We start from the raw sequence: 25,987 nt of genomic DNA on the forward strand, positions 1-25,987 counted from the left end.
TTCTTCTCTCTTCTTCTTCTTCTTCTTTCTTCTTCTTCTTCTATTATTATTATTATTATTATTATTATTATTATTATTATTATTATTATTATTATTATTATTATTATTATTATTATTATTATTATTATTATTATTATTATTATTGTTATTATTATTATTATTATTGTTATTATTATTGTTATTATTATTGTTATTATTATTATTATTATTATTATTACATCATGTCGTAATAAACAATGTAATGAAATCTAGGCATTAAAGTAAGATTGGGAAAAGAAATCTAGATAAGATATTTCAGTGTTGTTATATTTCATTAAAATATAAAACTCACTCTCTATAACGGAGGAATTTTTAAAAATCAGATTTTATTTGTACAGGAGGTCCCGATAGCTCAGTAGGTAGAGCACTCGCGTCACACTCAAAGAAATCGAGATCGATCTCGGGCTGAAGTCCATATTTTTTCAACCCCCTCACTCCATTCAGCAGTGATTGGGTAGCTGGGTCTTTTTGATCTGGCGGAAAATACTTTACGATAGAATAGCGTCCTATCCAAAGGGGAGTTAACAATTTTGATTTAATCCGTTTCACGTTATAGATACCAGAATAAATTCCGGGTCCATGTGCCCAATGACTCTGAAGTACTTTTTATAAGTTAAGATTGAAATTGGACTTGAACCCTCGGGGTCAAATCAGGTAATTATACCATTTTGTTACGATATGTCACATATGTAAATGGGATACATTGGACGATTGGTGTGATAGGTTACACGAAGCCTATGTAAGTGTGAGTCTGTGAGTGTGTGTTTGTGCGTGTGTGTGTGTGTGTGTGTGTGTGTGGTTTTGCACTTTTTGTTTCATTTATGTCTGTTTGCGTATTTTATGTATATGCTGTAACCAAATGCAAAATTGCCTCATTGTCAATAAAGATATTATTATTATTATTATTATTATTATTATTATTATTATTATTATTATTATTATTATTTAAGTCAATAGTTAATACATAAATATGGAAATGATGAAACAAAGAAACGAATGTGTATTGGTAGCAACACGTCTGACCGGTAACCAGAAGGTCTGAGGTTCGACCCCCAGTGGAGGTCGACTGATTTTTTTTTGGATGGTTTATTTATTTATTTTTATATTTTTTTTGTATTTTTTTCTTTTTTTTTTTGCTTTGTCTGGCACCTTTCATACACACTTGTTCAGATCTTCATCAATAAAATGAATGATTGGGTTGAAAACCAAACGTGGACATAATATGTGACCTATCGTGTCGAAACGGTATTATGTCGGAATGAACCAGATTCTAAATACGTCAGATTAAAGTTACACTGGTCAAAAATATAAATTATCACTATTTGGGACTCTAAAATACGATAACAATCAAAGTTACAATGGTCAAAAATAAAAATTATAGCTATTTAAGACTCTGTCCTACTGTATGGATGTGAAACTTGGAATGCATGTATAAGGAGGATACAGATTTTCGTAAACAGGTGCATGCGTAAGCTACTCAGAATAAAACGGATGGATAGAATAAGAATGAAGAAGTATGGAAAAGAACACAGCAGAAACCAGTGGGAGAGGAAATAGGAAGAAGAGGATTGAGGTGGATTGGACACACCCTTAGAAAGAATGACTCCACTATAACAAAGAAAGTATTAGACTGGAACCCTCAGGGCAGAAGATCAAGGGGAAGGCCACGGGGAACATGGAGAGGAATTAAAGAAGCTGATATACAGAGAAGTGATAACACATGGAATGAGATTTTTAAAAAAAGTTAGCTCAGGATACTGAAGGATGGAAAATGTTTGTCTGTGGCCTATACCCTGACCCAGGGTGAAAAGGGCAATGATGATGATGATGATGATGATGATGATGATGATGATGATGATGATGATGATGATGATGATGATGATGAGGATGATGATGATGATGATGATAATGATGAAGACTCTAAAATACGATAATCATTGTCCTCTATAAAACAAACAAACTTCAACCCAAGTCTGAGATTTCTGGCTATAAATTCAATATTCAGCATCTCAGTCATCCCGACATAATACCGTTTTGAGGCGAGGGGTCATATATAAGCAGGTCTGACAAGAGAACACATATTGTGTGCATATAGGTTGAACTCAGTTACAAATGCTTTAGATACAGAGCTGATCCATACCGAAGTGACTGTATTTGCAGATCTGATAGCCGGATGAAATAGGATTCAATGTCACATCCGCCCAGCAACCAGAAGCTTGGTTCTAAACAAAGAAAATCGGTACGTTTTAATTCTTCGTGCTGGCTTGAACTTTTTCACATGTCATGTGATCAGAATGTATAAAAGTTAAAACATGAACAGATTTTTGATGTTCTTTCTCCTCTGGAGACACTTTTATGCTCGTCAGAGAAGTATTTCATAAGGGCGATGATGGAGATATTATTGGCGTCCGCCAATGTTCCAATAGTTTAGAACCAGTTACTATGCGTCATAACAAGGGACGTGACATCACGACTGTTGAACTCTATTAAGGGCTCGTTTTAACATTGTTGTAATGGAGATGATGATTTTGCGTTGGTTTGAGAGTATTTCCCTTACAACAATGAGGCCATTACAACTTGGGGTACCAGACCTGCAGATAAGATCACGTCAGTTTAAACCCATTTGGCGTGTACAAAGCATTGACAGGTTAACAAACGTCCACACGCGGTTTTTGGCTTCTTTTGACATTCATTGTTATTGTGAAAAATATATTGATTAGCGTTGATCTGAGACGACGTGCACTTATTTACAGGTCTGCTTACCTAATTCCTTATGGGCTCGTTGTTATAATAGGAATCTTTTAAAAATGACGCAAAATATTGTCCATTACAACAATGTTAATCTAGACCCATAAGTGGGTTCGGATGTCAGACCTGCATATAGGTACACGTTGATCTGAGAGTATTTTCATTGCAACGATAAGCCCACAAAAACTTGGGTTATCAGATCTGTAAAATAATAAACATTGGTTCAAATATATGTGAATATATCATTTGTATGTTTATATCATTTAACATGTATGGTGTGTTTGTTGGCCCCAAATATTTATTCTATGAATTTTAGCGATTATTTCCCTTTCAACGATTAAATCATATATGATAAAGAAATTGCTTATCATGTTTATCTCCCTTGCGAAGTTCTTGAGTAGCATTTCATGATCAATATGCAAAATTAAAACGTGTCCCTCGGCCTCATAACCGTTTCTATTTATAGATAGTGTGCGTTTGGCTAAAAAAACCTCACAACATTGTCATCCGGAAATATAATGGACCAACACACAGAACTACGAGTATGTGTAACCTTGGAAAGTTTATAGTCTGGTTAAAATACAGTTTAGTGAGAATTAGTCATAAACATGGATGGCAAAAAAAATATCAAAGACTTGATTCACATCATCTTCATTTTATCTATTGAATATAGAAAATAACGAAGAGCTGAGTGACGTCAATTTCGTTCCATCTATACATTAACAAATTGGAGCTCAGTATATTATCATCATCATGATGTTGTGTCGTGCTTCACTGTGTTGGGGATCAAGACTCTCCACTCGTAGCCATCGTTAACTTATAGCCTGACACTAGAACCAACTAGGACTTATAGTTTGACATCATTTTTTAAATTTGTGCAGCGTTTAGTGAGTTGGCGTTAGTAGAGCTCAAGGAAACAAGTGATCCCATTGGTTGAACTATTTAACACAACTCACGATTTGTTTTCTTTTGTAGCCAAGGACTTGTCTTTTGACGTCATTTTTTGGTCAGTGTCGGGCTATAAGTTAACGATGGCTGCGCTCGTAGCCATCGTTATGTTATAGCCTGACCGTGGCCTTCATAAAGTTATGGCCTGATACTGACCAAAAAATGACATCAAAATGCCAGTCTTTTGCCACAAAAGAAAACAAATCGTGAGTTGTATTCAATAGTTCAACCAATGAAATAACTTGTTTCCATGAGCTCTACTAACGACAACTCACTAGGCGGTGCAAAAACCAAATAATGACGTCAAACTGCCAGTCCTTTTGGATTTCAGTGTCAGGCTATAACATAACGATGGCTACGGCCTGACACTGAAATCCAAAAGGACTGGCAGTTTGACGTCAGATTTTGTTTTTGGCACCGCTTAGTGAGTTGTCGTTAGTAGAGCTCATGGAAACAAGTTATTTCATTGGTTGAACTATTGAATACAACTCACGATATTGTTTTCTTTTGTGGCCAAAGACTTGTCTTTTGACGTCATTTTTGGTTGGCGTCAGGCTATAAGTTAACGATGGCTAAGCTCCACTCCACTCTTTCCTGTATCTTTTGCTACGTGTCGTTGTTTCTGTCTGTCCCCAGCCATTCTGTCAAACCGTAAAACATAATATTTGTGTCAGTGCATAACATAATCAGTCGGAAGGTGAAAATTCTGGATTTGCATCTTTTTTTCATTTTCTGAAAGAATATGCTCACCAGAGCATTTTAATATTTATTTGAAGTAAATCGGGTGATTTTTCATAAAGTTATAGTCAGATGTATGGGAATGGTATCCAGCAACTTTTCTCAAATTTCATAATTTTTCAACTTGAAAAAAAATATTTAGAAGTGATATTTCCCGAAGATATACAAAAAGAGTTATTTTAATCATTTCTGACACGAAAACATTCTTGATTAGAAAATGACATTCTAACTAAACTTGACAATATCTCAGTTCAAATCATTTCACTATCCGACTGATTATGTCATTCATTCACTGTAACATTTTGTCTCTGTCGATCAGGTGCTCTTTTTTCCGTCCAACGTTCGCGATGTGATCAAGTTTTCCCATCCTTTCTTTCTTATAGATGCTGTGCGCTTGGCGAAGAAACTCACAACATTGCCATCCGGAAATATAACGGACCAACACACAAAACTATAATTAACCTTGAGCGTTTATAGTCGGTTAATACAGTTCAGTGAGAATTACTCATAAATATGGATGGCAAAAAAAAACAATAACAAAGACCTGAGTGACGTCAACTTCATTCTATCTATAGATGCTGTGCGCTTGGCTAAGAAACTCACAACATTGCCATCCGGAAATATAACGGACCAACACACAAAACTATATTTAACCTTGAGCGTTTATAGTCGGTTAATATAGTTTAGTGAGAATTACTCATAAACATGGATGGCCAAAAAAAAAAGCTATTACAAATACCCGAATGACGTCAACTTCGTTCTATCTATAATATGTTCCATGAATTTTGCCTGGGTCAAACAATGGATCAAATTTATCAATGATATTCCAGGCTAGGATGATTTTCGATAACGGCTGCCTTTATGAAGGAAAACATCGAAACGTTATTTCCATTTTTTTAAAGTGTTGTAATAAATTTTTTTTAATCCTGGGAAAGTCAGAAAATGACTTTAAGATGTCGATTCTTCCATACGCCAATATGGCGGTTTGTTTACAGGTTACTATGGATACAGAAATTCTGGGCGTGCCGGACTTCCGATCCAATCACAGTCCACTTGGATATAGATGGGCTTGGTGGATGGGACAGATTTCAGCTGGTTGTCCAGTAATCGACCACCTGGAAGAAAGATATTATTATAAGATCGATACATAGAACGGTTTAACCAGTCATCATCAGGTGACCTTTCATCAAAAGATTATTTTTCACACTGCTGAATTATCTATGATTAAAAATTAATAAAATTGAGCATTTATATATATATATATATATATATATATATATATATATATATATATATATATATATATATATATATATATATATATATTTTAAAATTTACTTATGATCAACTTCTACAATATTGTTTCGAGCATTCGCTCTCATCAGGAAGTGAAAGTCACTCCGTATGATAGGCAAGCACTAAAGGTGGCTATGGGTCTTCGGGTCACGGTCAAAGGTTGATACCATGGCCAAACTTTATTTTTAGAGTTTCGTGTCCAAAATAAAACAACTCAATGAAAAGATATATTATATAATTATATATATAAAAATATATTTTAAAAATTTGCCATATAAAGGTAAGGATGGGATTTCCTTCCTGTAATATGAATGATGAGTCGGTACCCTATAAGGGGGAGTTAGAGTGTAGACCTTAAATGTTTATTCGACTAGTTTTAATAAACAATACGACAACTGACGTAATTTTCAAAAGTGTATGTTGATTGAAGAACTGAAGACTCATGAATAAGATAATAGTTAAAAAGGCATCCGTGTCAATAGCTTGATATACAAAGCAACAAGAGGTCACAGAGGAACCATCAATTAAGCTGTTGGAGATAGTATGCACTTTTCAAAGAAGCTCACAACATTGCCGTCAGGAAATATAACGGATCAACACACAAAACTATGTGTAACCTTGAACGTTTATAGTCTGGTTAATACAGTTTAGTGAGAATTACTCATAAACGCGGATGGCAAGAAAAAAAAAGAATAACAAAGACCTGAGTGACGTCAACTTCGTTCTATCAAGAAGGAAAAACAACTCACTGTTGTGTCTGGAGACTTTAAACCTGTAATATGGATCATTATCAGGCATGGCAGAAAACTCAGCACACATGATGGCGTCCGTGTTGCTATCAACGTACTTGTGGGCTCTGGGGAAAAGGGCAACACGAACATGTGAAACATAAGAAATACAATATGTGACCCTTCGCCATGAAAACGGTATTAAGTCGGGATAGTTAAGATGTTGAAAATTGAATTTATAGTCAGAAATATCAGACTTGTGTTGAGTTTGTATGTTTTATTGAGGATAATGGATACCATATTTTAGGATGCTAATGCCAACAATTTATATTTTTGACCAGTTTAACATTTAAATCGCTTTTGATCATATGGTTCGTTCCGACATAATACCGTTTTGAGACGATGGGTCACATATAAATTGAACTTTAAATTGAGCTTTTATATAGGACGAAACATGACGCCTGTTAGGCGATATTACATGGTAGTTCTGTTTTGGATAATAAAGTTATTGACATTAGTAACACTAGGTGTAACAAAATGCTTTGGTCTTTGGTGATCTTTATCCTCGTTTTCTCGAGGAATTCCAACACAAATAGCCCATCCCCTTTCTATCTTATTTAACGCATTTCTATCGCGGATTGAAGTCCCTTTTATCAACAAAACAGGATGAATGAAATCCAATGTGTTTCATTCATCCTGTTTTGTTGATAAAGGGGAAACCCGAAACGTCCATGTTATCTGTTTTCGTATATTAAATTGAAGCTTATATTCAATTTAACATTGTTATTTATTTCTTCGAGCTTCGAGCAGCACCATTTTCATTATAAAAAGTAAGTACTGTCCGATCTGATGCATTATTCTGACAATTAATAACAATGTGAAATTGAATGTAAGCTTCAATTTAATATACGAAAACAGATAGAGTGAACGTTTCGGATTTCCCCTTTATCGTTATTTACTTACTCACCGTAAGACAAATATCCCGCCGTCTTTCTTGTCGCAATGAAACTTGACGCGTTTTCCATTCATCAGATGGAGGGTTGAGTTCCTGCTCCAAATTTCAATCTTCTTGGCGTGTTGATAGGTGTAGTTCCATCGGCCCTGAATGTCCCTGGGGAACTTGCAGCCCGGTACTGGAGGAATACACAGAAATGTTTTATAACTCTCTCCTTCCCAGCCATTTTCAGGATTTTCCCCAAAACGCACACCCAAATAACACAAAAATATATTTTTTTATCACTCTAATGCAATAATAGTACAGTTCTTGCGATAAATAATTTATTTAACAAAACATGCTCTACAACACACTGTTCATTTTCTTTAAAGTTTATGATGTACAAAAGAACTTTGAATAAGAAAAATGTTAGTTGTATCGTAACGTATGTGACGATCTTCCTACAGTTGGTTAGGAGGGGATTAGGGTTTTAATTGTTGACTGACGACACCCTTTCACAAACATAAACTTGAGCATTTGTATAGCGCGGTATCCACTAAACATGCTCAAAGCGCTTTACAAAGGGGTCCATAGTCAAACATTTAACATCTTGTAGAACGAAACATGACGCCTGTTAGGCGATATCACACTTTTTTTTCGGACAGAGAGAATGCTGTTAGCGTCCAGGTACTCTTTTTATACATGAGTACGATGAGATAATGTGAGTAAAGAGCCTATTCCAAGGTCTCAACTATACGCCGAGAGAGGCTCGAGCCCAGGACCTCCGATCCGAAAGCGAATGTCTTACCACAGTGGAGAAGACTCTTTGCTCACATTCTCTCACCTTACTCAGCGGTGTCTCTGTCCGAAAAAAATGTAATATAGCCGTCATGTCCCGTCCGATTAGTTAAGTATTGCTGTTGGCCAGGGATACCTTGTAAAGCGCTTTGAGCACGTTTAGTATATAGTGGATATTGCGCCATATAAAAGCTCAATCAATCTTTATTGTCGAAAATACATTTTAATAGAATCTTACAAACGTCATCATGTCTTGTCATACTAAATGTTCAGTGCTGAAGTTGACTCGGAACTCCATGAAAAGCTCGTTGTTTACGTTAAAGTGTGGCATTGCAGACAATGACATCTCATGTTATAATGACGAATCCCAAATCCTTCATTTCCAACAGTGTTTGTGTTGCTAAAGGGGCAGAGTACTCTTGTTGCTTCGGACTGAAAGGTACAGAGTTCAATCACTTCGCCCCTGCGCTGTGTGGCCTTGAGCAAGTCACCTCGTCCTTGCTCACTTTGCGGCGCTGCTCTGCGGCTAACGCCTGGGTTATTCCAGTCTTCCCTTGGAATAGACCCTAAAGACAAATTTCCCCTTGGGGATGAATAAAGGGAACTTTATTATTTATTTATTTATTAAAGTGTAGCATTCCAGTCAATGACATCTCATGTTTTAACGACGAATCCCAAATCCTTCATTTCCGACAGTGTTTGTGTTGCTAAAAATATTTCTATACTTCTCGTTTTTTTTCTTGTTTCCGTCTCCATTCATATCTTCAGGATAAATGATTTTGTCTGTAATGGGGGGAGGGGGAGGGGGTGGGGGGCTTGCATTGCATAATAGCGGAATTAATTGAGTTTCCATTGGCCTCCCCGAACAATTTAATGGCGCAATATGAAACGCTTTGAGGATGTGAAATAAAAAATAAAATGTCCATTTATTTTAGTTACCTTTTGTAAAATAAAAGAAGCCCTTCTAAACAACGAGGGCCCCGATAGCTCAGTTGGTAGAGCACTTCACACGCAAAGGGGCCGAGATCGATCCCGGGTGCAGTCGAGATTTTTTTTTTTACTAATTCCCCCTGTCTACTCAGCGGTGAATGAGTAGCTGGGTGAATAGATCTGGCGGAAAGAACTTTGCGATACATAGCGTCCTATCCAAAGGAATTGTTATTGCAATTGTTATTGTCCGTTTCACGCTATAGAAACTGGGATAAACTCCGGCTCCACGGGCCTAATGACTCTGAAGGACGACTTTTTAAAAAAAAATCAGCCACATTGCGCAGAAGTTTATCCCAGTGTCTATGGCATTAAACGGATAATAACAATTGCTTGCTATGACGCTAGTATATCGAAAAATTCTTCCCGCCAGATCTAACATACCAGCTACCCAGTCACTGGTCCCAGGTTTGATCGTTTTTGACGAGAAGAGGAACATTTAAATCGATCGATACTTGAAGGACCAGTTTTCTGGCCAAATGTTAAAATACGTGTCTTTAAGAGAACGGCAAATGGGAGCGTGCTTAATTCATGTTTTCGTCCAACCAAGTCATCAATCACATGATTTGTTGCTGTCCAACGATTTGATATTTCTTCAGAAATGTAAACACGCTGCTTTGTTTATGAAAGTTGTAAAATACATGTTCAATATTTCAAAAACTGTGAACACTTTTCACTATATGGGTCACTTTGAGCACATATTCCAATGTGACCAATGACCTCAAGTACATGGAAATTTAATGTAGATCATGCCTATTTAACTGGTAAATGAGAAGTATATTGTTTACAACATAAAATAGATAGTATGTGCTTGGCTAAGAAGCTCACGACATTGCCATCAGGAAGTATAACGGACCAACACACAAAACTATGTGTAACCTTAAACGTTTATAGTCTTGTTAATACAGTTTAGTGAGACTTACTCATAAACAAGGATGGTAAAAAAAAAATTATAAAATAAAAAATAAAATCAATGACATAGACCTGAGTGACATCAATTTCAAACTATCGATAGATAGTTCGAAGATGACGTCACCCAGGCCTTTGTTATTGTGTTTGCCATCCGCGTTTGTGAGTTGTTCTCACTAAACAGTATTAACCTGACTATAAACGTTCATGGTTACACTGAGTTTGTGTGTTGGTCCGTTATACTTCCGGATGGCAATGTTGTGAACTCCTTGGCCAAGCGCATTCTATCTATACTTCTGAATTGCAACGTTGTGAGCTTCTTAGCCAAGCGCATACTATCTAGAGATAGTTCGAAGTTGACGTCACACAGGGCTTTGTTATTGGTTTTTTTTTTTTTGTTTTTTTTTTTGCCATCCGCGTGGTTAACCAGACTATAAACGTTCATGGTTACACAAAGTTTTGTGTGTTGGTCCGGTATACTTCCGGATGGCAAAGAGTGAACTTCTTAGCCAAGCGCATTCTATCTACATAATTTTTGGATATCCGTCCGACCTTGGATGTATTGACCGTACATCTAAATAGGTCATAAAATGTGTAGTCTACCTACGTGAACGTCTGATGAAAGCGTGTGTTGTGAACATGACAGGGTCTGGTTGGGGCCGCCTCTGCATATCACACATTGTATGGATGGACAGCTTGGTTTTCTTGGGGACCACGACAGGGCTCATCAGATGGGTGCCATCGCCTTCACCTGGTTGGTTGGAGGAACACAAGAAATGATTAGTGAGTCACAACCTCAAAACCGTATTAACCCTCTCCTTACCACCCATAGGAAAATTGTTACATTCGTTACGATGTAACCGACAATTTTCTCATTCTCATTTCTCTTGTACATAACAAAATATTAAGAAATGCTTTGATTACAGCTATAAATACTAAACACTGTGTTGTAGAGCTCAATTGTTCCTTTTTTTGAGTAAGAAAAGTCTATTTTTGTGCTGGGTGGGTGTGAATTTTCGGGGGACATTCTAAAAATAGCTGGCAAGGAGAGAGTTAACTCGCTCCTTACCAGCCATTTTTAGAATTTTACTTGAAACTTCACACCCACCCAACACAAAAATATGTGACCCTTCGCCTCAAAACGGTATATATAGTTAAGATGTTGAAAACTGAATTTATTGTCAGAAATATCAGCATTGTGTTGAGTTTGTATGTTTTATTGAGGAGAATGGATACCATATTTTAGGATGCTAATGCCAACAATTTATATTTTTGATAAGTTTAACATTTATTCGGCTTTTAAGCATATGGTTCGTTCCGACATAATACCGTTTTGAGACGATGGTCACATATTTTTTTCTTCTCAAACAGTAAAGGAATAAATGCATTCTATACATATATAATAGGATTCAATAGTCGTAACGTCACTTCCTTCCTAATGACGCATGGTAACTTAGTAACACTGGCTCTAAACTATCGGAACAATGGCGGACGCCCGAATAAAATATTTCTCCGGCGAGCATAAAAACGTTTCCAGAGGAAAAAACACACAAATTTGATCATGTTTTGACTTTTACACATTCTGATCAAAAGGCATATGAAAAGGGAATGAAAAGTTCTAGCCAGCATGAAGAATAAAAAGTAATAATTTTCTTTGTTTAGAACCAAGATGGCCGCCGTTGCCGGGCTGCGTGACATCAGACTACTGAATCCAATTGTCCAGTGTTTATCGCTATAACAAAGTATTTTCTTTATAATTTGTGATGTACAAAGGATATCAGAATGAGAAAACTTTTGGTTGCATCGTAACGAATGTGACGATTTTCCAAGGGATGGTATGGAGAGGGTTAACAAGTAGATTTTTGAAGGCATTCATGTATTCAGGCCCGATATGCAATAGACACTTAGATAACCACGCCTCTCAATCTCGGTCCCTTTGCTTGTGAAGCGAGTGCTCTACCGACTGAGCTATTAAGACTTCCGGCGTTTGTAGCAATAAACAAAAAATGGATGTAACAGTTTCATAAAAGAACAACAGACGATGAACTGAACGTTTTGGGCTCAAAACCTTTCTTCAGCCAACAACCTCCACCCCCAATGAAAACATAAATATATAACTAAATTTAAAAAACAAAACAAAAAAAAAACAACAACAGATCGACGGCCAGAGAAATATTTGATTGTCCTCTCTGTATAGATGGTATGCAGATGACGTCACTCAGGCCTTTGTTATGGTTTTTGTCATCCGCGTTTGTGAGTTGTTCTCACTAAACTGTATTAACCAGACTATAAAAGTTCATGGTTACACAGAGTTTGTGTGTTGGTCCGTTATACTTCCGGATGGCAATGTTGTGAACTCCTTGGCCAAGCGCATTCTATCTATAGGGATCTTGGAATGTAAACAAAAAGCGTTCGATTGGTTACTAACTGCGTCTTTAAAACCGTTTTCACGGAAATTTTCTCATAGATACTTGCGATTCGCAAGAAGAAAAACAAAAAAAAAATATTGCAGCTATTATTGCAAGACCCATTAACATTTGATAAGAGTTGTGTGTCCCCCATCCCCACCCCTCCCCTTCCCTCGCCTCGCCCCTCCCCCATCACCACCCCACCCCCACCCCTCGGCCTCCCTCGGCCCCCCTCCTCCAACCGCCAACAAAATGAAATGGCCTGCGTTTCTTCGATGATGATGATGATGAATCAATACCGGAAGTTGATTCTACACGGGATTAAATTGCCTGATGGGGATCTACCCCGGGCCCAATTATCGTGTATTACGCAGGAAGTTGTAATCTGTTTGGTTATCTCCCCCTTGTCATTTTCCCTAAAAACCCAGAAGACTCCGCTCCGATCATTTAGGCGGACAAAGGAACCAATTTAATATTCAGGTCATTTATTTTTGTTTTATTGCCTCCCTTTTCTCAAGAAAAAAAACCCAAACACATTTTAAATTTGGTCCATTTTATGTCTAATTGTGTTGGAGTGTTGAGCTTTTATATAGCGCAATATCCACTAAACGTGCTCAAAGTGCTTTGCAAGAGGTCCCTGGCCAACAGCAACACATAACATGTAGGACGAGACATGATGCCTGTCAGGCGATATTACAAATTTTTGGGACAGAGACAACGCTGTTAACGACCAGGTAATCATTTTTACACCTGAGTACGGTGAGAGAATGTGAGTAAAGAGCCTTCTCCAAGGACTCAACTATGCGCCGAAGCGAGGCTCGAACCCAGGACCTTCCGATCCGAGTGTCATACCACTAGACCACATAGCCGCACGGTGTCACGGTATTGAAGGGGACCAGCGTGGCTCAGCGGGTACGGTCTTTGCTTCGTACCCGAAAGGTACCGAGTTTGATTACCTGCTCCGCTGTGTGTCCTCGAGCAAGCAAGTCACCCGGCTCAAGTTCAGTTTGTGCCTCTGCACTGCGGCCATAAGGAGTTTATCCCGGTTTCTATAGCGTGAAACGGACAATGCCAATTGCTTGCTATCCTTTGGATAGGACGTCAGTCTATTGCAAAGTACTTTTCGCCAGATCCAACAGACCCAGTTACCCAATTACTGCTGGAGGAGGATGGGGTGCAAGGGGAAAGGGGGGGGGGGGAGAGAGGTTAAGAAAACAACTCGATCACGCTATGGACACCGGGATAAACTCCTAATGGCTCTGAAGGACTATAAACGCCAATGTTGTTTTGGTACAACCCTTTGTGTATCTTTATATTTATTGTTTGTTTGGCGATGTGTGCTTACAAATGTCATTACTGTTTACTAATATTATCATGTACGTAAGAACCATATGTGCAAAATACATATTGATTTCCCCAATGGATGAATAATAAATATCTTATCTTATATTATATTGTCTGTTCTTGTAAAATGCTTCAAAAATAATGGGAAGTTATCATATCAAAAACAGCTCAATGCTATTTGCACTGTGTTCGCAGGGGGTCTTATGGGTGAAGGAAGGCAATTATAGGCTTGATATAACATTGTTGAGGATGAAGTTGATGATGATGATGACGATGATGGTGGTGGTGGTGGTGGTGGTGGTAATGATGATAATGATGATGATGATGATGATGATGATGATGATGATGATGATGACGACGACGATAATGATGGAGATGATGATGATGATGATGGTGATGACGATGATGATAATGATAATGATATTATTAATGATGATGATGATGATGATGAATGATGATGATGATGATGATGTTTGATGATGATGATGATGATGATGATATGATATGATATGATGATGCTGATGATGATGATAATATGATGATGATGATGATGATATGATAATGATAATGATAATGATGATGATGATGATGATGATGATGATGATGATGATGATGATGATGATGATGATGATGAATGATGATGATGATGATGATGATGATGATGATGAGCTGATGATGATGATGATAATGATTGATGATGATGATGATGATATGATGAATGATGATGATGATGAGATGGAGTGATGGTGATGATGATGATAATGATAATGATACTGATAATGATGATGATGATGAAATGATGATGATGATGATGATGATGATGATGATGATGATGATGATGATGATGATGATGATGATGATGATGGGATGATAATGATGATGATAATGATAATGATAATGATGATGATGATGATGATGATGATGATGATGATGATGATGATGATGATGATGATGATGATGATGATGATGATTCTGACTCACCCATTAGTCTGGTGACAAAATATTCCGCCCTTGGGTGATCGGCGATGTAACTGAATCCAAGACACAAGATACCGCTGTCGGTCCCGTTGTAGTTTCGTTTTCTGAACAGGAATGAATTAGGGGAGTGCGTTTAATTATCACAGATTATCTCCCTTAGACATAAATGTATAGATAGGACGCGCTTGGCTAAGAAGCTCATAACATTGCCATCCGGAAGTATAACGGACCAACACATAAAACTGTGCGTATCCATGAACGTTTACAGTCAGGTTAATACAGTTCAGTGAGCATTACTCATAAACGCGGATGGCAAAAAATAATAACAAATACCTGATTGACGTCATCTTCGAACTTTCTATTGAACATCTTGCTCTCACAGGAAAGATAGACGGCAAAAAGAGTAAAGGCAGACCAAGAAAAACATATTTGAATAGTTTGAACAGCTGGGTGACAAAAAAAAGAGAAGAGTAATACTAGTTTTTTGAGGTTATCTGATCAGAGAGATGAATGGCGTACCATGATCACCGATGTCTGGCACAGACTTGGTACTTGAAGAAGAATGTCCATTAGTTGTGTCCAGCAACACAGTGAATACTGTAGATGTATTGATGCTGTTTATTTACTAAAAAGACTCACTCACGACATACGCCAGCCGGATAAAGAGTACCAACGCACAAAACTATGCGTAACCTTAAACGTTTATAGTCTAATGGATATAGATAGTTCGAAGATGACGTCACTCAGGTCTTTGTTACTGTTTTTTGCCGTCCGCGTTTATGAGTAATGCTCACTGAACTTTATTAACTCGACTATAAACGTTCAGGAATACACACAGTTTTGTGTGTTGGTCCGTTATACTTCCGGATGGCAATGTTATGAGCTTCTTAGCCAAGCGCATACTATCTATAGACTAATTTAGTGAGAAATAACCATTAAAAATAACAATAAAAAAAGCTGCGTGGCGTCAACTTCGTTCCATCTATAGATAGTATGTGCTTGGCTAAGGAGCTCACAACATTGTCATCCGGAAGTATAACGGACCAACACACAAAATTCTGTGTAACCATGATCGTTTATAGTCAGGTTAATACAGTTTAGTAATAATTACTCATAAACGCGGATGGCAAAAAAAAAATAATAACAAAGACCTGAGTGACGTCATCTTCGACCTATCTATAAAAGGAATAAAGTTGACGTCACTCAGCTCATTGTTATTGTGTTTAGACAGCCATATTGGTGATAAGTTTTCACTAAATTCTATCAATCATACTGTAAACGTTCATGGTTACACATAATTTTGTGTATTGGTAGCTATATTACTTTATTTTCTGGCTGGCTAATGTTGTGAGTAGTTTACCTAAGCGCAAAGCATCTATTCTTTTATTGATCGATGGTTCCTACGAGTGAAGAAGACACAAAACCACATAATTCATAAATACAAAAGCCACAACACTGAGTCCCATGTGGTGAAGTTTTTGTAATTATTATTTGGTAACCAATCAAGAGATTGAATTTGATAAGACATTATCACATTCAGCAATTATTGAAAAAATACATATAAAATAAAAATAAAAAATAAAATTCCCTTTAAACATCCCATAGGGGAAATTTGTCTCTGTGGACTATTCCAAGGGAAGACTGGAATAACCACAGAAGAAGAAGAAGAAGAAGAAGAAGAAGAAGAAGAAGAAGAAGAAGAAAGAGAAAAGAGAAAGAAGAAGAAAAGAAGAAGAAGAAGAAAGAAGAAGAAGAAGAAAGAAGAAGAAGAAGAAGAAAAAAGAAGAAAAGAAGAAGAGAAGAAGAAGAAGAAGAAGAAGAAGAAGAAGAAGAAGAAGAAGAACAACAACAACAACAACAACAACAACAACAACAACAAGAGAAAGAACAAGAACAAGCACAAGATCAAGAGATTACCAAGATTTCAACACCATCCACACATTTTTGTCGAGATCAAACCCAAGACTTACCTGAGCAGGTAAATATTTTCCATACTCTTGACACACCTGAACTTGATCGTCTGGATTCCCCCGTTCTTGTAGATGAAATGTCTGGCCCGGATTTTGACAAAGGAGCGTCTCTGTTCCAGGAAATGCCATTTGTCTTGAAGACGAGGGTGGACAGCACACACTGAGGGTTTGGTGGGTGACGGAGATTGATGTGATGGGAGGTTGAGGGGAGGAGGACGAAAGAGGTAATTTGTAGATTGTCACTTTTCTAGTATTATTATATGGCTGTGAAAGCTGGACAATTACAAAATACATTAGAAAGAAATTACTGGAGGCAGCAGAAATGTGGTTTCTTAGAAGGATGTTAAGAATCTCATGGACGGAGAAGAAAACTTATGAAGAAGTAGCAGAGCAATCTGAAACTAAAAGGTTATTAATTAGTACAAAAAGAAAAAGACATAGGAGGTAAAAAGAGTAAAGGTAGACCAAGAAAAACATATTTGAATAGTTTGAACAGTTGGGTGACAAAGGAAGAGAAAAGTAATATTAGTTTTCTGAGGTTACCTGATTAGAGAGATGAATGGCGTACCATGATCACCGATGTCTGGCACAGACTTGGTACTTGAAGAAGAAGAAGACTTTTCTCAAAAGGGTTTTACGTCGGGTAGGACAAGATGCCAAAAAGATTTGAAAAGTGAGGTTTTTATTTAAACTATATATCGGGAGTCCCGATAGTTCACTTGCTTCAAAGGCAAAGTTACCAAGTCATTACTATTATCTGTATTATCATGCTATAGAAACCGGAATAAACTCCGACTCCATAAGCCTGGTGGCTCTAAAGGACTACTTTACAGGAAAACAACTACTTCCATTGAATTCATAACTTCGCGAAGTCCCAGGTTTGAGAGTTTTTTTTGCCAAGCTGAAGGTCATTTAAATCGATCGATATTTGAAGGACGAGTTTTCTGGCCAAATATTGAAATATGGGTTTTTCCAGAGTACGGCCGAGATTTGTAATATCTCTCATGTTTCCTCTACAATCTCCTCGGTCATCAGAATAAGGTGACGTGAGGAAGTGAGTAGAGTTAAAGCAAGGATAAGTGATATAGAAAATGAAATAAAATTTCCTTTATTCATCCCATATGGGAAATATGTCTCAAGGGTCTATTCCAAGGAAACACTGGAATAACCCTGGCGTCAGCCGTAGTGCAGCGTCGCAAATTGAGCTAGGGCGAGATGACTTGCTCAAGGCCACACAGCGCAGCGGCAGGTGATCGAACTCGGTACCTTTCGGGTACGAAGCAAAGAACGATGAACCACGCTGGCCCTTTATTTTTATGATAAAAAAAATATAAATAATAGATTATATGTTATTATCATTTAAAATATCATCTTCTTTCATCATTATCATTCATAATGTCATCTACTTTCATCATTATCATTCATAATATCATATATTTTCATCATTATCATTCATAATATCATCTATTTTCATTATTATCATTCATAATATCATCTATATTCATTATTAGCAATCTCTTTCAATTAATCTCAAAGTAAATAGAAAATAGAACATAACATAGAACATGCTTACTTGATCTCGACCGCCTTCTCGAATTGCGAGAAGTCACGTGGTATACGCTAGCCAATAGGATTATCCAATGGAAAACCTTCATCCTTCACACTCTTTCCTAATATGGACATGTGTTAATATCAAGGAGGGCACGATTCAATAGGCACGCTGGTGGGATGTTGTTCTGGAAAGAATGCACAGCAATGATGGACTTTAAACAAGTTCAAGGTCAAGGGTTTGACTATGGTAGGGGGTTTGGGAGGGGGGAGACTTTGAAAAAAAAAGTCCCCCCCCCTCCCAAACCCCCTACTAGAACAAGAATACTTGGGATGTAGTAGCTTATGGAAGGTCTCCCTAACGATGTTAGGCTGCAGCTATTCGGACTCCGAGTCTGAATAGTCGATACTACCGCAAACTCGGGGACCCAAATAATTTTGGGGGGGAGACCTTCCATAAGCTACTACATCCCAAGTATTCTTGTTCTAATAGGGGGTTTGGGAGGGGGGAAACTTTTTTTTAAAAGTCTCTCCCCTCCCAAACCCGCTACTAGACTTTTTTTTTTTTTAAAGTTTCCCCCCCCCCCCCTCCTAAACCCCCAAAATTATTTGGGTCCCCGAGTTTGCGGTAGTACCATCATCATCATCATCATCATCATCATCATCATCATCATCATCATCATCATCATCATCATCATCATCATCATCAACCACAATAACAATAATAATAATAATAATAATAATAATAATAATAATAATAATAATAATAATAATAATAATAATAATAATAATAATGAAGTCTAACACCCAAAACTATGTGTAACCTTGAACGTTTATAATACAGTTAAGTGAGAATTACTCATAAACGCGGATGGCAAAAAAACAATAACAAGGACCTGGGTGATGTCAACTTCATACAATCTATAGAAGGAACGAAGTTGACGTCACATTACACTTTGTTACTATTTTTAGACAGCCTGTTAGAGACGCAGTCTCAGAAAATTGTATCAATCAGACTATACAAATTAAAGGTTACACCCAGCTTTTGTGTGCTGCTGGTATATTCAATTTGGGGGTCCCGATAGCTCAGTTGGTAGAGCACTCGCTTCACACGGGACCAGGATCGATCCGGGGTGCAGACGAGGTTTTTTTATCTGACGCCCCCCCCCCCCCCCCCCCCTCTCCCCTCCCACTCCCCTGTCCACCAAGCAATGATCGGGTGGCTGAGTCTTTCTCCATAATATGACGTGCCGGTTTCATATTTTTAGCAACTTACTGTCGGCTAATAATAGCTTGTAAAAAAAAAATAATAATAAAAGCTTTAAAAAAGCCAGAAAACTAAGATCAAAGTCTGATAATCACATTCTCGTGAAGCCCCCAAAAAAACAAAACAAAAACAAAAAAAACTCGCTTTTGAATATTTGACACCCCTTATCTGGAATTCCCTTCCAATACATATCAGAGGCCTTAGCACTGAAGAATTCTTGGTTTAAAACATTTCAAAAGTGGGAAGCCCTTTGAGCTTGTTAAGATACGGGGTTTGGCTTTATATAAAACCGTGTATTATTATTATTATTATTATTATTATTATTATTATTATTATTATTATTATTATTATTATTATTATTATTATTATTATTATTATTATCATCATTATTATTATTATTATTATTATATCATATTATTATTATTATTATTATTATTATTATTATTATTATTATTATTATTATTATTATTATTATTATTATTATCATTATTATTATTATCATTATTTATTATTATTATTATTATTATTATTATTATTATTATTATTATTATCATCATCATCATCATTAATATTATTATTATTATTATTATTTTATTATTATTATTATTTTATTATTATTATTTATTATTATTATTATTATTATATTATTATTATTATTATTATTATTATTATTATTATTATTATTATTATATTAAAATGTATGTCTTTGAGATTATAACCCATTCACTAATCTGAAACAGGGGACTGAAACAGATAGCAAACGCATTGACTCAATAATTATTTAGGTCCCGACAGTGTGTATATCGTGCGTATCCACTGCACTTAATTATGTGTCTGTTCCATTTACATTTTCCTCACTGGAATCTCAACATGTCATTCCACCACGTTCATGATACTGTTTGAGAACGGCTCTAGTAAAGATGGAGAACATGGAAAACGAATTAGATAAAGCACTGACTGCGGTGGAAAGTAAATGCTTTAGTTATAAAAATAGTATTGTTCTTACAGGGATGGTGGGTGTTTCGATTTCTAAAAAACAAAATAACAAAAATATTTGAAGGTTTATTTGAAGAAGTCTCACGTTTAAAGAGTTTCAGACAAGATGAGGGTCATTTTACTCGATCGATTATTATTTAAGGATGATTTTTCTGGTCAATTTTTTTTTTAAACGTGTTGCATTTTTTCTCCAGAATAGGGTAATATAAAATCGAAAACTTTTTCAACATGAATTTAAATACTTTAAAAGGTTTATAGATAGAACGAGATTGACGTTACTGAGGTCTTTGTTAATTTGTTGTTTTTTTTGTTTTTTTTTTTTTTTGCCTTCCATGTTTATGAGTAATGCTCACTAAACTGTATTAGCCAGACTGTAAACGTTCAAGGTGACACATAGTTTTGTCTGCTGCTCCGTTATATTTCCGGATGGCAATGATGTGAGTTTCTTAGCCAAGCGCCGAACATCTTTAGCTCGTAAGAAGGACTTTAGCGAGAACTAATCACCCAAATGACTGTCTTAAAACAAGAACAAAGAGCAGAGTGAAATCAACCAGAGTTGCCAGATTGGGCGACAAGTCATACTGTTTGCGCTACTTTTTCATACTGTTTGCGCTAAAAATAATCCAAATTTGCATTTTATAAAACAACAAGAAATAACAAGTAGTTTTGGGACATAATCAGGATTTTAGCACATATGATCGCATCTAAAATCATTTAATACTCGTACTATGCACTTTTTCGATACTTAATTTTGCTAATAATATGTATTGTAATGGAAAAAGGGACGGCCAAAGACTAGATGGATGGATAGGGTGAAGGACGATATTATGAAAGAACTGGGCCTGGAGGAAGATGATGCTATGAACTGAGATGCCTGGAGATGTGGCATTCATTATGGTAACCCTGCAAAATGCGGGATAAGCTGAAAGAAGAAGAAGAAGAAGAAGAAGAAGAAGAAGAAGAAGAAGAAGAAGAAGAAGAAGAAGAAGAAGAAAAGAAGAAGAAGAAGAAGAAGAAGAAGAAGAAGAAGAAGAAGAAGAAGAAGAAGAAGAAGAAGAAGAAGAAGAAGAAGAAGAAGAAGAAGAAGAAGAAGAAGAAGAAGAAGAAGAAGAACGACAACAACAACAACAACAACAACAAGAAAAAGAAGAAGAAGAATACAATAATATGTAAAATCCTCCATTACTATGCACTTTGTGAAACTTAATTTTCTTGATATGATACTGTCGTATTTGAAACTTCGTATCGTATCATATCGTATCGTTTAAGATCTAATAGGTTCTAAGAATCTTTAAATGCTCTGTGTAACTTTTATGCATAGATACAATTTATCAATTATATAAACAGCATTCAATGTCATTATCTAATACACAAATAAGACTCATATTCAATGGATAGTATACGCTTGGCTAAGAAGCTCACAACATTGCCATCCGGAAATATATCGGACCAACACACAAAACTATGTGTAACCTTAAACGTTTATAGTCTGGGTAATACAATTTAGTGAGAATTACTCATAAACTTAGATGGAAAAAAAAAACCAATAAACAAGTCCCGACTGACGTAAAATTTGTTCTATCTAATATTATTCGTAGTCGTTGTCGCTTACGATCTTACGTGAAATGTTTCGTAGCCTATTTTCTTACCATAAAACCCTCAAAGATCAGAAAGCAATCCTAAACAATAATCCACATAGAAAATAAATAAACTCTTGATCAATCCTCGCTTTCAAGTTTCTCCTCCCCTTACGCAGGCAAAATAAATGGTTTTTAACAACAACCGTGAAGAAAGTTTAAACGGTGAGAAAATGTGTGACTTCCGGCCTATTCAGAGTTATTCAATTTATTTCAATGAAAACGGTTCCAGCAGATTCACCGACCGTGTCAAATCTTATACCCTGTGCTCTGACAAAACAGATTTTTCTCCGCCCCCCCCCCCCCCCCCCCCCCCCCTTGGACTGAAAAAACATTTGCTTCAATGACCGACCGAATTATACGACAGCCCCCCCCCCCCCCCGCCCCACACACACACCCACACACAAACAAACCAACCATCCGCCGCCGCAATAAGACAAAAAAAGAAATTCAAACCTGAGATTTTAAAGAAGATTCGGATTATATAGTCTTTTTTATCGTTATCTTAATCAATGGATATTTGAAGCAAACGTTTTTCTGGCTAATCTGAAAACATAATCAACCCCAAAACAAAACAAAACAAAGAATGTTTTTGTCTTTTGTCGCTATAGGGAAGTTTTATGATTAACAAGTTGACTGCCGTACTCTGAAAAAACTCGTATGTAAGAATTTGGCCAGAAAACTCGTCCTTCAAATATAGATCAATTTAAATGACCCTCATCTTGGAAAAAAAAACTCTCAAATTTGGAACTTCGCGAAATCTTCATTATAGAAACTTGTTTTAGATTTTTTTTCAAGATGAGGGTCATTTAAATCGATCAATATTTGAAGGGCTTGTTTTCTGGCCAAATTTTTAATATGAGTTTTTCTAGAACACAGCAGTCAACTGGTAAAAGTCAGCTTGTCACGTTAACTTTGGCGTCAACAGCCCTTTTGATAGAAATGATTCGTCTTAGACGGTGTTTGGAGTCGTTTGACAACCGGGTAGGTTCATATTCATAGCTGTCTGGTGGTGATGTAATTTGTATTTATGCGTCAAGTTATATTTTCCTGGATGTGGTACTTATATTATAAATGAATGAATGAATGAATGAATGAATAAATGAATGAATGAATGAATGAATGAATGAATGAATGATAAAATAACAAACAAACATTTCCTAGATGTTGGACTTATATTATAAAATGAATGAATAAATAAATGATAGAATAACAAACAAACGAGAAAATAGATAAATTGTTCCCAGCATGACAAAAGTCATGGCCATATCTTGACTTACTATCTAATTTTTACTATTTTGTCTTGGGTCAAAAAGAGCTCCAATTTGTCGCTTAATAGCAGTGACTTGCTGTGTGCTGAACTGAGAATTAATATCCAGATTAAAAAGACGGGCCTCAAAGCTCAGATTACAAACATATCAACCAAACAAGAAACAAAGAAAGAAGAGGAGGAGGAGGAAGAAGAAGAAGAAGAAGAAGAAGAAGAAGAAGAAGAAGAAGAAGAAGAAGGAGGAGGAGGAGGAGGAGGAGGAGGAGGAGGAAGAGGAGGAGGAGGAGGAGGAGGAGGACGAAGAGGAGGAGGAGAAGAAGAAGGAGGAGAAGGAGGCGGAAGAGGTAGAGGAGAGGGAGGAGGAGGAGGAGCTTTCGGAAGGCGGAAGACTTCTGGAAAGGTTCGTACAGGTCTAAGGGCCTCAGGATGGCTTGAGAATGCTTTAGATGCCATCCGGACGACTCCTCTGTGGCGCCGGACGGCTCCGGACGGCTCCGGACGGCTTTTAGTAGGACCCGTGTGTCCTCTAAAAACGGTATTGGCAAGTTAACGATTTCGATCCCAACCTTCATCAATCGACGAACGACGTGGAAGAAACGAAGATTTGTCCATAGACTCTGGGGACAGATCTTCGTTTTCTTTCTTCCACGTCGTTCGTCGATCAGTGTAGGTTGGGAATGTAATCGTTGCCCTGCTAATATGTCACATACATATATATAGATAGATAGATAGATAGATAGATAGAGTGTGAGTGATAGAGAGAGAGAGAGAGAGAGAGAGAGAGAGAGAGAGAGAGAGAGACGAGAGAGAGAAATTTGAATGGAGGGATGTTATTGTTTTGCGCCTAGAGCTTTATTGTATAAAGGATTGGGCGCAATATAAATAAATTTCATTATTATTATTATTATTATTATTATATTATTATTATTATTATTATTATTATTATTATTATTATTATTATTATTATTATTATTATTATTATTACTATATTATTATTATTATTATTATTATTATTATTATTATTATTATTATTATTATTATTATTATTATTATTATTATTATTATTATTATTATTATTATTATTATTATTAATCATAAAAGTGAATTTAAAACGTATTTATTAAAACTTGTGAATGTGTGACCAATCTAACGTTACCCCAACCGTACTTTCTACATGAGAATGCATCTGCATTCCTATAGAAAGAATGATGTGATGTCAAAATACTGGTTCAAATCTCCTTTGAAGTGTGCAAGCAGTCCTCTGGAGGACTAAGGAAAAGAAAAACTTTGTGAAACTGGTCTTCTGGTTTCAGACAGGTGACATCTTATTTTCTAGCCTAGATAAATCTTGGTGGCCATTAACCCTCTCCTAACCAACCATAGGAAAATCGTCACATTCGTTACGATCCAACCAGCACTTTTATCATTCAGATTTCTCTTGTAAATCACACAATTTAAAGACAAAATGTTTTATTACAGCTATAAAAACGTGACAATGTGTTGTAGAGTTCATTTTGCTGATAAATATAAGGCCTAGAATGTATTTGTTGCTTTTCTGTTTTAGGAAGAAAAAACTCTTTTTGTGTTGGGTGGGTGTGAAATCATAAAAAAAAAATCTGCCTATATAACCGGCTACTAAAATAGTTATTCTACCTTATGATTCATATTGTAACCTTTTCATTGTAATCCTCCGGAGAACTGATTATACACTTCCAAGACGTTAAGAACCGGAACAGAAGGTGTGACGTCACGACTCTGCTTCCCATTATGGCAAGGTATTTATTGAGTCTTTTGACTTTAATTAACCTTTAATGGTTATTGGGTTGATGATCATCAACGTGCGCTTATTTGCAGATCTCATAACCCAATTGATTGTGGGCTCATTGTTGTAATGGAAATCTTAAAAAAGTGAAGAAAAATATTATTGTCCATTACAACAATGTTTAACTAGGCCCTTAGTCGCATTCGGATGTCAGACCTGCATGATGTTATGTACACGTCGGGCTATTGGATTGATGTAAGGCGAAGTACACTTATTCGCAGTTCTGATAACCCAATTCATTATGAGCTCATTGTTGTAATGGAAATCTCAAAAAATGACGCAAAATATTGTCCACTACAACAATGTTAAACTAGGCCTAATAAGTGCGTTCGGATGTCAGACCTGAATATATTTACACGTCGCTGTAAGGACATCCGGCAAAAAGTTAAATATAAACATATGCTTCCGGCAATACTGTTAAGTTAGACTTGGGGCAATCGAGTTATCGGGAGCGAATAGATTCTGATCGTGTCGCTGTGTCTTGTTTTGAATGGGGCAAAGCATAACAATGCCCTATCGATTGCCTTGAAGTGTAATGGAGGGATAGGTGGTCGGGTGGTTTAAGCATTGCACTGTGATTCTGAAGGTTGCGAGTTCGAGACATTCATCATCATCATCATCA

General features: G+C 36.5%; 1 protein-coding gene across 3 annotated transcripts in view; it reads right to left on the reverse strand.

Moving 5' to 3' along the window:
* Positions 1–1,109: 1,109 nt before the first annotated feature.
* LOC144978177 (uncharacterized) overlaps positions 1,110–25,987 on the reverse strand; it is a 67,072-nt gene continuing 42,194 nt past the window's right edge. Inside the window, exons 1-9 of one of the 3 annotated variants that reach the window (XR_013646478.1) lie at positions 22,286–22,425; positions 18,399–18,561; positions 16,826–16,985; positions 14,859–14,959; positions 10,733–10,876; positions 7,465–7,630; positions 6,519–6,625; positions 4,257–5,588; positions 1,110–3,916 (exon numbers count right to left, since the gene is read on the reverse strand). Coding sequence is in view for 2 of the 3 variants with exons in the window: in XM_078923894.1 (XP_078780020.1) it covers positions 5,473–5,588; positions 6,519–6,625; positions 7,465–7,630; positions 10,733–10,876; positions 14,859–14,959; positions 16,826–16,985; positions 18,399–18,480 (876 nt within the window). In the remaining variant the exon portion in view is untranslated. Of the gene's footprint in view, positions 5,589–6,518; positions 6,626–7,464; positions 7,631–10,732; positions 10,877–14,858; positions 14,960–16,825; positions 16,986–18,398; positions 18,562–22,285; positions 22,492–25,987 lie in introns of those variants that run through there. The other 2 variants (XM_078923894.1, XM_078923895.1) reach the window with 2 other exon arrangements.

The sequence above is a fragment of the Berghia stephanieae genome, chromosome 8 (assembly GCF_034508935.2).
Source record: "Berghia stephanieae isolate SIO BIC M18660-M18661 chromosome 8, UCSD_Bste_1.3, whole genome shotgun sequence".
Taxonomy (NCBI): domain Eukaryota; kingdom Metazoa; phylum Mollusca; class Gastropoda; order Nudibranchia; family Aeolidiidae; genus Berghia; species Berghia stephanieae.